This window comes from Abrus precatorius, unplaced genomic scaffold (genome assembly GCF_003935025.1).
Source record: "Abrus precatorius isolate BTA unplaced genomic scaffold, Abrus_2018 Scaffold3, whole genome shotgun sequence".
NCBI lineage: Eukaryota > Viridiplantae > Streptophyta > Magnoliopsida > Fabales > Fabaceae > Abrus > Abrus precatorius.
The window spans coordinates 15,874,635-15,887,611 of NW_020874373.1; the positions used below are offsets into that span (position 1 = coordinate 15,874,635).

A 12,977-nucleotide genomic window follows, 5' to 3' on the forward strand; every position below is an offset into this window, starting at 1 on the left:
ACTTGACAAGGCAAGCCTTTCACTTTCCTAGATTGACCAAACTAGCTATATACACAATCAAAAGTCCAAAATGGTTCTTGCCTAAAGACTAGAAAAATCAATCGTCCAAAATCTCCGACTCCTAACTTTTGTGTCAGTTTGTTGATAGTCTCGTTGCCTCATGTTGCCTCATGTTACTCCACTCTCACTCTTTTACACACCCCTTAGGTGTTACAAGCTTTACTTGAAGTAAAGATCCACTTTTGTGGCCTATCACTTTCAGATGAAGACCTAAGTGAAGATTCTTGGTGAAAAGAGAGAGTATGTAAAGGAATGGTCTTTCCCAACCAAGCTTAACATGGTTGGTGCAAAGGAGAGTGTATCTTCCACAAAATAATCAAAATTGTTGGATTATTCATACACATGAATGAGTTTGAGTTTTGTCTCACATCAATTTTTATACTTATCTTTAGCCCCACACACAAAATGATGGACAAAACCTTACCATTTTTCTAACTTTATTTCCTAAGCTTACCCTCATTTTAGAATGTTTGTATATTCTTCATCGCCCACAATCCTAATAGTCTTTCTCTAATGTGTTTAATGTTTATATTTTGAAGTGCTTTTATAACTTATTACATGTATATAACCCTTCTTTAATGAGAATTTGATACTAATTTACTTATTAATTATTTCAGTTTAGCATAAATTAACCACCAACAAATTACAGAAACATTTTGATCGTAATTAGAGGAAAATTTATAAAAGGTAAGGTCACACTTAAGAGAAAGTACAACTTTGCTTAACATCTAACATGAAAGTATATTGTAATCATGCACGAACTTACTTGAAAGTATGCACAGTCGTGTTTCGATCATGATATAACTTATATTTCATAGTAATAATTATAAAAAATAATAATTTTATATTAACATAAAGAATGTAATAAAAATTCAAATTTTAGAAGTTATTTAAAAAAAAACTATAATAAAAATATTTATTTCTTTCTACTCTCAGTTTTACTTATCTAAAAAAAATAAACAATTTTTTACATTTCATTTAATAATAATTTGATCTATACAAAATTATGTCATTGCTGCATTATTATTTATTTATTTATTTATTATTATTATTATTATTATTATTTACGTTCTTTTTATTACATTCCTCCAAAGTTCACTTTTCATCTAAACAAAGCATGAAACTCGTCTCCTTCTATTGTTCTACTGCTTACAGGAATTCGTTCCATGTGTCACAAAACGTAACTTAATAACACATAAATCTCTCTTCTTACAACTGGGAGGAATACCAACTAGTGTACATACACGAGGCACGGCATGCATTAATTAAAGTTGGAAGATATTATCATGATTAAACATTCAAATTTCAAATTAAATATTTCTAAAACATACAATATATCGTAAGGTTGTTAAAATAATGCCACGGCTGTTAGAATTTGGAATTGCACGAACAAATTTGAAATTGAACTTTGAATTGACCAGAAACAGATTTATAAACACAACACAGTGAAGATTAAAAAACCGAGAATGGGGAGAGTACATAGATTTCAGAGAGGGACAAGACAGTGGGTCAACAGAAAAAATGGTAGGTCACTGGGATAATTTTGGGTGCCAGAGGTAAATACTGACCTTGGCCAGAAAATGTCTCATAATGCAGAATAAAGAGACAAACATACTAAGCATGATGGATATGAAGGATAGGCTGGTTTGATAACGTGGTTATCTGCAATTAAACCATCTGAATAGCAAGTAATCACCAAAGCATTTATAATGTTCTGATATCTTATCATCATGGGGTACAGGACCAACATTAAGTCAACATTTTAATTTCCGTGAACACCATTAAGCCGATAAACTTTCGATATAGTTAATAGCGTCAGCATTACTCTAGTACATATAGAATAAAAGTATAGGAAATTAGCATAACATACTATCATGTTCTACATACATTGCAACCCAAAATGCAAAACAACGATAAATTCTAACCTGGAAAATTTAGCATCATGTGAGGCAAGATAATTGAATAGTAGACTTTTGAAATTGAATAACCAATGAGAGGCCAGTCGGGCGTTTGCTACGACAACAGATGTACACATATTAACTAGGTATATTTGGTGACAAGTAGTATGTTAATGAATTCCCTCAGAAATTTTGAGCTTATTGCATAGAAGATTTATGACCTCACATAGACGCCTCTCTCTTTTAAGTTTCCCAGGGTCAAATATATTTCTGACACTGCCACTATTCCAAGACATGTCTAACACTCCTTATCAAACATCCAATTAAAAAAATATCTTTTATCAACTCGACCACTCAAGCCAAGACCTCTATATAGATGGACATACACTAATAACTTTAAGAAATGTGACTACAGAATATAAAATGTTAAATAATGCTTCAATTTTTGGACTCATTATCGTAAGGAAAAGGTTAAGTATACAAATATTAATTAAAAATTTTATTTTTTTTCTTTTGTTATGCTGCTCTCTCACACACATCTGCAATGTCCCAGTGTCTTATATTTTGGACATTAATGTGTCCTAGTGTCTATGTTAGATTCCATGCTTCATAGCTTGACCAAGAAAAGAAATTTATCTTCTTTTTACTTGCTTCCTTAATGGATTGGTTCTACATCGATAAAGACTTGTCTTAATTACTATAACTTCGATAAAGACTTGGAAGAATATATGAACAACTTGTAACTCTTATAAGCTGTTCTTCAGAACAACTATTTCGATAAGCTTAGTATAACTTGTTAAAAAAAAGTTGATTCAGCTAATCCTAATAGATTTTATCATTCAATTTATAACATAAATTATCATTTAAAAATAATTTATTGAATAAACATTCAAATAAGTCATACATCTAAACGCATCCTTAGTCCCCCTGCATTGTCATCTTACCTAAATATGCGGTGTACGACTCTACACAGGCCAATTTGACCGTGTTATATATCCCTTGTCATTACCTAAACCCCTTATCCAGGAAACCTTTTAACTCCACGCCAAACACAACTCACATGAAATCATCTCATGACCATGTAAAACAATATGTAATAAAACGAATCCCCTCCAAATAGGACCAGACCATTGTAGTGATTCCCCAATTACCACACCTCGATCATATATCTCACAATCTATGGCTGAACATACACTCGTCATATTCTGGAACTCAACACAATATAATCCTGAACAGACAGAAGTAAATTTTTCAATTACTAGGAATCAAAATTAGCTTAATCACTTGAGCAATAATCATAGAAATCATAAAACACTTTAATGCTATCAAAACTACAAATACTATCTTTTTATCCAATATTAGTTTTCAGTCCTTTCACTTTATGTTTGTGTTGGGGTTTGAATATAAATTCCAGGCTATTTTAAAACCTACACAGGAGGCATTGGTAGACATTCTAGAATAGGACAGAACATAGAGTCTTGTTCCATGTTTGATACTTTCTAAAGACAGAACAAAAAAGAACGAGGTAAAAAGATGGTAACACTAACATTTTGGTTCCACTAAAAAGAATGGAATTAAGGAAAATTAAAGAAAACAGGATGTTTCATTCTATCCTGTGCATGCACTAAATGCTACCTCAGGTCTAGAATCTTCTTCATTTTTTGGTTATTGGAAGGAAAAAAAAAGTGTAGTTTTTTAAAATGAGCTCAGAAAGAATATTGAAAGCACCCAGACAATACTTCATTCCACAATTTACCTTTCGACAAAGAAATTCCGAACACTATCTAGTACCAGGAAATCGTTCAACAAAAAGATCCTCAGGAAGAAGAAAGTTCTTTTATGAAAAACAACATTTGAGAAAAATCTAATAGCTGAAGAAGGTAGCTAAAACTAATAGTTCTCATTTCCTTCTTCAACTAGGTTTAACTCCAACAGCAAACTGAAAATTAAACAGAAATTTGGGGAGATATTAATCGTATGGAACTGCAACTCTGCAGTTAACAGTGGTGAAAAGAAATGAAATGGAAAAATACAAACACAGATTTCTGCTTCAAGAAATTGTTGCCCGAATTTCTGCCTAAGGCTTTATAAATACAAGATCTAATAATCAAACTAAAAGAAAGATGACATAGCAATAACCAATGCCCTATTGCCATTGGAATTTTACAGAACATCTCACTTGTCATAGCGCCAAGCTACAACTTAACAATCTAGGCCTAATAAAAAAGCACAGATTTGGATAAAGATTTGTGGACAAGGCCTGAGTGCCCAAGTAATAACATTAAATGTCAAATAATTAAATTCAATGATTACTTCATCTTTTCATTCAAAAATCCTATATCCAACATAAATTTTAACTATATGTTGTTTTTAACTGTGTAGTGCGTACCATGATGATGAAGTACAAATATTCATATATGTTATTGGTTATTCTTTTAGTTTAGTCTGATTTAGAGAAAAATATATATATTTCAAGTACAGACTTCAGGCATAACCCAGGTCCATACAACTAAAGAAATATCCAAAAATCACCTACAGAAAATAGCTTAAATACTATTCAAAATTGAATAGTTTTGTTGACCCAAAAAAAAAAAAATGAACACTTTTCCCCTCCTTCAATTAAAAGACCTATGAGGACATTTTAGAAAAATCATAACAGATAATGCAATTACACCTCATGGTTTGTAAATATGGAGTTCAAATGTGAAAAACACACAATTGAGCACTCGCAAGCAATTCACAAACCTAAAGTCCATTAACTAAACAATTATATGATAGAATATGTGACTAAATAAAATAAAATAAAATGAGGTTCAGGTATTCATTTTGATAGCATAGTTCCCTGATATCAGCAGAGTCTAAACACATGACTCATCACTGTAGCTACAAACTACAGTCAGCAAGTCTGGAAATGGAACTATTACACAAGGAGTTAGTAGCCACTTACAATTTTGAACTGTTAATAAGAGTTAAGACCATTTGCAATGCAAGAAGAGAACTAACACAACAGTCAAGACATGCCCATGTGCAGTTAGTTGAAAAAGGGCTGTGAAATTAACTGTACATGGTTTCATATTCACATCGTTTAAGTTCTCACAACAACAGAAATTTTAAATGTCTCTGAAGTGATGTGTGTGATCCAACTCATCAATAGAGCAATGATGAGGGACATATCGAAACTTAAACAGATCAAATGAATTCATCACACACTTTTTCTATTTTCATTCACCTATAAAAAAACCAAGGAGCCAAGATACTACAACTAAATGGCTTTGCCAAGATCATCAAGAATATAAATTTTCAGACTGAGATTCCCAATAAATATCAACAAATTACTATCATATGTAAAGAACATAACATGATCTGCTCATAGGATGACGCCAACAAAGTGTAAAATGATTGAGCCAAGAAAAAAATTAAGGGCTTACCTAAAGTACTCACAATTTATGGTAAGTACAATTTTATTGACACTTGATGATGCTTCCAACACTGAATCATAATCCTGTTTCTCAGATAATAGAATCTGCCCACTCTATATACAGCGCAATGTCTTTAGAAAATCAGTAATCTATTCAATAATCAACAACTTACTCATGTTTTTTCAATACAATGGGTTTAGGTACAGTTGCCTTCAGTGCAATTTTTCTTTTATTTTGAATTTGGCGGACAAATTCAGAAACTACTACATGTAGCTTCGGACTAGGCTTACGATTAGTTGAGATATTATAACCTGCCCTTTTTATTGCACGAAGCAAACACTTTTCACCTAATTGGTAATGAGTGGGGCATGCACAGGGAACCACGGATCTCAATACTGGCTTGTTACAAAATGAAGGCCCTGTTGGCAAACTGCATAAAGTAAAAACCTTGTCAGTAAAGTCCTGCTCCAGACAATTCAAGTCGTCACGAATAAAAAATATGGAATGAAGGGGAGGTTAGGCAGTTAGAGTTGTTGAATTGTTGCCATGTGACTAGGAGGTCACAGGTTTAAGTTGTGGAATCAACCACTTGCAAATGCAAGGTAAGACTGCTTCCCACTAGGTTTCCCTAAGAACATAATATGTAATACATGAAAAATAGAAAAGGACAAAAAATCAAACTATCAATTGTAGGCATAATGGTGACAACAATAATTCAGTACCAACAAGTATTCAATAAATTAAATTAGCAAGAGGGGCACAAAAGTGTAAGTTTTGAACAAAAAGGTTTTCAGTATAAAATCTAAAATCTGTATGGTGCAAGATGGAACAGTATAAAATCTAAAAACTGTATGGTGCAAGATGATGCACTGGGGATGCAATGAAGTGGACACTTTTGACATGTATGCACACACAGTCTAGGTCAGGAACTGATGTCTAGAAATAAGGGTTTTGAAGTTTTACAGTGATATTTCAGTATATAAGTTATGTTGACAATATCTGAAAGACATGATTAATCAGATCAATAAAATGCCATAAGACATCATGGACCACAAGTCCAAGAACTGAAGAACATTGAGGCAGGCAGAATTCATGTCATTGATCAAAAGTATTCCAATTATATTTCATTGTGATTATATCATTGAAACAAAAACAAAAGGTAATGTGTTTAAGCAGAAAAAGAAAAAACAGCTTGAACAGAAATTGATCATTTAAAACTAAATAGGAAACTGAAAACTATTAACTACCCATAGATTCAGGACGAAAGAAAAAAACAAACCAATAACCATAGGCACAGCACAAAACTTACAATGACCTATTTTTCTCATCAACTAAAGCAGAAACTTTTTATGTTACATGAACCACAAATATTACACATTATGTTTGCTCCAATGCCCTAATCCATATTTTCCAAAGCCACACAGCCAATTCTGAGAAAGCATAGTCACAATTCATGCCTCAAACCTTAACCAAAATGTGAGGAAACAAAAGCATTGTTTTATTGTAAACATAAAATTCTTACTTTTTTCTAATAATTAAAATCATTTAATATATTATATAAAATACTAAAAGCTCCTTAATCAGTGCGGGAACACCCGTTCTATCACCCCAATCAGACAAAGAAATTGGCATTATTTTCTTCTCAGATGCACACAAGCAAATAAAAAAGAAATTGAAAATTTAAAAAATAAAAAGAAAAGAAAAACTCACTTTTTGGCAACGATGTGGCATCCCCGATAAAGCCTCTGTTTGGAATCAGACAATATATGCGCGTGACAGAACCTGGTGAGTGCCATAGCCTTGGACTTACACCCACCGAAGGCGCACCGAACTAGGTCGTCTCCAACATTAACAGTTTCGGTGGTGCCGTTTGCGTTTTCATGGGAAACGACGGTGCCCTCTGGGCGAAGGTCATCCACCTTGAAGGGGCTTCTGCCGTAGGTCCAATAATACTCTCTGTACTTTGCCCTGAGTTCTTCCATTAGGGCCCAGTAGTGGGACCTGTAACACCGAGCGAGTTGCCTGACTCGGCGGAGTCGTCGCTCTATAACCTCACGCCGAGTCAACACGGACGAGTTTGACAGCAAGGTGTCTATGTCGGCGCCGTCAATGGTCATCGGCGACGGCGGACGCGGGAGGGACTCCTCCATAGTTAGCTGGCTGAGTCAGTAACAGGACACAAAAGAAGAAGAAAGTAAAGAAATAAAAGACAGTTATTTTGGGTTCCTTGACTCTTTGGTGGAAATTGCCTGGGTTGCCAAGAAAAGGTGTTTCAGTTTGTGGAAGAGGGAAAATCAGAAAGGTGTTTGATTCTATTTATTCCGTTTGCATCGTTTCAAATTTTGCAATTGCCTCTTTAAAAGAAATTTCAGAATTAGTCATTAAGTATATATATTTATTTATTTATATTTCAACCTTAATGACTAATATATATATATATATTAACCTTAGTTTAAAATTTATATATTAATTTTTAAATTTAAACTTAGATGTAAAAATAAAAAAATATATATATATATATATATATATATATTCTACAGATTTATTTATAATTTTATTTATAATTTTATTTAAAAATAATTTTAAAATATTATAATATATATCTAAAAAATTATATTACATATTGTTATTGTTTTTAAATAATTAATAAAATTAAAGAGTATAAGATTTGTTAATTTAAAATTTCAAAAAAGATATTTTATTATTTAATAGTATAAAAAATTATTAATTATGATAAATATTTAAAATATTAAAATATGCTAAATAATCGATGGAAGTTGATTAGAGTGGTAAACGACTCAATATCAATTAAGCAAAATCTCAGGTTTAAATCCGTGTGTATGCAAATAATTTCTAGTATTAAACTTAATTATAAAATTAATGGTAAACTCATTTACTACACCCAAATATTCTGGATGAAAAATTAAAAAAATAAAATATGCTAAATAAATTATTAAATATATCCATACATTATTATTTTATGGTTTATTAAAATAATTAATTATCATAAATTTAAAGATAAATTAAACATGGTAAGTAATATAAATACATTGTGTATTATACATCCATTACAAGTTTGTTTATGATTTTTATTAAATTATTTATTTAAAAATAAATTAGCTTACAAAATTATTATGTATATAAATTTATAATAATAAAATACCTATATTTTTGTTTTTACTTTAGTTATTAATTAATAGATAAAAGTACATGAATAAATTTAAAATACTATATTAAAATGAACATGTAAGTTAAGTTAAACATGAGTAAAAAAATGTATGTTAATTTATTATTTTCATATTTTAAAAAAAATTACATAATACTAAATATGAATTCAATACAAATAATGTTATTTTAATACATAATTTTTAGAAGTTTATATCAAATATTCTATACAATATAATTAATGTTATTTTAAAAAATAATTATGCTATAGTTGCATAAGCGGTTTAATATAGACATTAAAAATAATAATAAACTAGCATTATTCTTTCAATATAAATACATTCAAATTATATAATAAATGCAAATAAAATTATATTAATATTTTAAATTTTTATTGTTATGTAAAATATATTTATTTATAAAACTATCATATATATAAATTGATAATATATACATGTGTGTATATATATATATATATATATATATATATATATTATGCATTTGTTTAATTTTTTTTACTAAATTTAATATGATTTGTTAGTCATTTATCATTTTAATTAAGAATTAATATTAAATAAAAGTAAAATGAAAAAATTAAATTTCGAACATAAGAAACATAAAATTTTTCTCTCTTATATTTTATTATTATTATATAATATTTATAAATAATCACAAATATATATATATATATATATATATATAAAGTATACACGTGCAAATATAGATAAACTTATATTTAAATCAAATTGGTATATACCTGAGATATATTAAAGTAAAATTCATTTAGAATCTAATTTTTACTTTTTAAATAAATTAAAGTAAATATTAATATAAATTTATTTAATAGATTATGTATAAAATACTAACTTATAATTTTAAAATAACATATTTTAAATTTGGCATAAAATTTGTGTTATAGTAAATCATATATATTAATAATTTTAATGCAAAGCTATTATTGTATCCATTTATTTTCTAACTATGTTACTAATTCATTATAATGATTTTTGTTATTTATACTGTAAATATTTTTTATTTGATGCAATTTGATTCACTGTAAGCAATAAAATTCTTCCTCCTCTAAGTATTTAAATAATTTTAATTATTATAATTAATTAATTTTTAATTTATGATCATTATTATAGTATTTAATAATTAACAAATAAAATATTGTTACAGAATCATAAAATATCAACTTTTATTAATTTTTTCATTTAAAATTTTAAATTTATTCTCATAATTATAATATTAAATAGTAAATAAAATAATATATTAATAAATTATACACAATTTTAATATATCAATTATTATTAATTATTCTTATTTTGAAAGTACTAAAATCATGATAGAGAATAGAAAAAAAAATTATGAATCCTGAATTAGGTTTAATTTAAAAAGAGAAAAATATTTTTATTTAACAAAAAAATAATTTTATATTAATTAAAATCACAACATGTTAATACATATAAAATTTATGATTTAAGAGTAAAATTTAGATAAATATTATCTTAATAACAAAATTAATATTGAAAAAATAAAATATATAACAATAGGAGAGTAAAGAAGAATAGTATATTTAATAATAAAAATAAATGTCAATAAAATATGAAAATGTTAGTTAAATTTTTTTAAAATTTTACAAAAAGTTAAAAGTGTTTTAATAATAATTTAATGATAATTGTTTAATTTTCTAATGCTATCTTTTGTTCATCATAGTTCATTTCTTCTTAATCAATTTACAAATTAAAAAAATAAAAAATATAAATTATTATATAATTTAATAAATTTTTATAATATATTATAAATTTATAGTTTATACAATAAAGAATTTATTATTTTTAAGTCTTTTTTATAATTAAATTATTTAAATTTTTTCTTTCTCAACCTCCAATGTTATTTGTTATTGAAATCTCATTGCTTTTGCAATTTATTTGCCTATGTGAGGGTGTTTTATCACTATCACATCAACATGAAAGGAGATAGATAGTGTTCCAACATTGAGCTAAAGATAAGAACAACAATAAACCTAAAGGAAGAAAGAGAAAATATTTGATTTTGGATGAAAAAAAAAAGAAAATTTCAATTTAAATAAATAAATCATAAAATAAATTTGATAAAAAATGAGGTAGGCTTTGATAAAATGTGAAGTGGGCTTAATAAAGCTCGTTGTATTAATTACCTAAACTTTAAAAATGGTTTGGATTTGGTTATAGAATGACTCCATGTATCCATTTCTTATCCATGCACTATCTTCATACAAGTATAGCTTTTACTACTCATTTTAGAAATTTTCTCCAAAGAATAATATTTTATTCTTAAATAACACTACACAGTTCTAAAAAGGTAAAATTAGTCTTTTTGTTTTGTAACTCTAGGATAAAATTCACTTTCTTAATGTATCTTTTTTTATTCAATTAGTCCTTTCTGTGACAACCATTAGAAAATGTAATAGAAGTATCTTATGCGGTTCTAACGACGTTTATTTAATCATATCTAAAAAATTTTATTTGAAAATTGATTAAAAAAAATGTTATATTAAGCTTCTTATTATTCCATACGAGTTATGACATATGAATTAGGGATTAGAAAAAGTAGAACCAACTTCAAATTAAGATTCAACTTCAAAATTTTCATCAGAACTGGAATCAATATGAAACTCAACATATGAAGTTGTTGTCTTCCTTTTTTTCTCACTGGTTCTTGTTGTTTTAGTTGTTTTTTCTTGACTTTTTCTTGTTGTTTTGCTTGTTTTTTCCTGACTTGTTCTTACTGTTTTGCTTGTGTTTTTCTCACTTATTCTTGTTGTTTTGCTTATTTTTTTCTCATTTGATTTTGTTTTTTTGTTCCTTATATTGTCACTTATTCTTGATGTTTTGGTAGACATTTCTTCTTCTTTTTTTCTTTTTTCTGACTCAGTTTTTTTCCTTTTTGCAGAAGATTTTTTTCTTTGTTTCACTGCCATAACTTTCTTTGGTTGGTCCTAATCTCCCTGTTTTATATGAACCTCTTCGTCTTCCACATGCCTATCTTCTTTTTTCACTTGAACCTCTTCTTGTCCCACTTTGTACCATCCATATTTTATACAAAATCATAAGAAAATAAGTTATTAGTTAAAAAGAAATAATTACTTCAAATTCATTTGCGAGTCGAGTATGAAGCATGTAACTATAGAACATTTCATTGATTTTCCTTTATACTTATAAAAATTTAGAGAAACAAATCCATGGAAATTAAACAAGTTAAAAAGGAATATGAAATAACATTAATAAATATATGGTTCTAAAGAGTTTACATTGGACTAATCTTATCAAATATACATTAAAATACATTAGGACTCACTTTTCAACATTTACAAAATACAAAATATGATAAGTCCTAATGAGCAGTATATCCATCACACAACCAGAGAGACACTAGTCGTCCCCGTGCCATCCCTCTATCATCGCGATATTATCGGAGTCGAGATCATCATCCGATCCGAAATACAGGTCACTAGGGTCTGCAATAACCTAGGCACCAGTGATCCGCTCAAACGTCCAATGAGATGGCCTCTCAAGATTATCATGGTCATGGTACGTGAACAGGTAGATCAAAGTTGTTAGGGTCCTCACAGTACCAGGAAATAAATATAAACAAAGAGTATGATGGATTCTACTTGAAGGGAAATCAAAAGGGACACTAAAAACTAATTCCATTTCCATCATAATAGTATTACTAGTTACATCATTTACATCTATAGTAATCCTAAAGAAACAAAGTCTTTGATACTCATTAAATACGTAATTCAGTCTATTAGTTACAGAGCTATCTACTAATCTAATCCTCTCGATGGATGTTGTCATCTGGGTTTCCTAAAATGTTTACGTAAAGATGAGTCTCTATTCATATTACCAAGTATATATTCACACAGTAAAATAAAGATAATACAACAATCAATCATGTTACAAAGTCATACTCATATTCATGCAAAAATCTTTAAGTATTCAACTTATTACTCTTTATCTTTTTCTCAATACTTTGGATTCTCATTTCACTTTCATTGCTCCTGGGATCCCTTGAGGTCTTCCTTAACATAGATAGTCACTGGATAGCCGTAGTTACACGGATACAACGTGTGCCGACCCGGCCCCTTTTAGCAAAAGCATGGTCAGGAGTATTAGTCAAGAAACGAGTGTGAGACCTATGGTGCTCCTACTCTCATTTGTTTTGTGCAATTCAAGAGGAGCATCCACCACCTTCATCTCGTCAAGACTTCTCAGTCGTCTCCATCTTCCACACTTCCAGTGTACTTCTGAACTATCCATACTCATCCTTATCATATTCCATTCTCATTTCACTTTCTCTTTTCATATTTCCCATCTCATCTCTATATTTCTCACTATCTATTTATTCACATATGATTCATGCTTTTATATCTTTCTTTTACTCTAGTTCA

General features: G+C 28.8%; 1 protein-coding gene across 2 annotated transcripts; it reads right to left on the minus strand.

Moving 5' to 3' along the window:
• Positions 1 to 3,068: 3,068 nt before the first annotated feature.
• LOC113863530 lies at positions 3,069 to 7,708 on the minus strand. 2 transcript variants are annotated; one of them, XR_003504541.1, is made up of 3 exons: positions 7,088 to 7,635; positions 5,387 to 5,807; positions 3,069 to 3,186 (listed from the first exon to the last, which is right to left on the minus strand). XR_003504541.1 is itself a non-coding variant. In XM_027497148.1 (2 exons), the coding sequence occupies exons 1-2, from the start codon at positions 7,525 to 7,527 to the stop codon at positions 5,546 to 5,548; spliced, it is 702 nt and encodes a 233-aa protein (XP_027352949.1). In that variant the 5' UTR covers positions 7,528 to 7,708; the 3' UTR covers positions 5,344 to 5,545. The 2 variants fall into 2 exon arrangements, 1 of the variants encoding a protein (XP_027352949.1); XM_027497148.1 differs by lacking the exon at positions 3,069 to 3,186 and having other exon boundaries at positions 5,344 to 5,807; positions 7,088 to 7,708.
• Between the last annotated feature and the right edge of the window lie 5,269 nt (positions 7,709 to 12,977).

Excerpts from the sequence above, each read along its gene's own strand:
- LOC113863530 (XM_027497148.1), bottom strand. The coding sequence starts at position 7,527 with ATGGAGGAGTCCCTCCCGCGTCCGCCGTCGCCGATGACCATTGACGGC. Across the intron at positions 5,808-7,087 it reads TGCCACATCGTTGCCAAAAA|TTTGCCAACAGGGCCTTCAT; the intron begins GTGAGTTTTTCT and ends TACTTTATGCAG.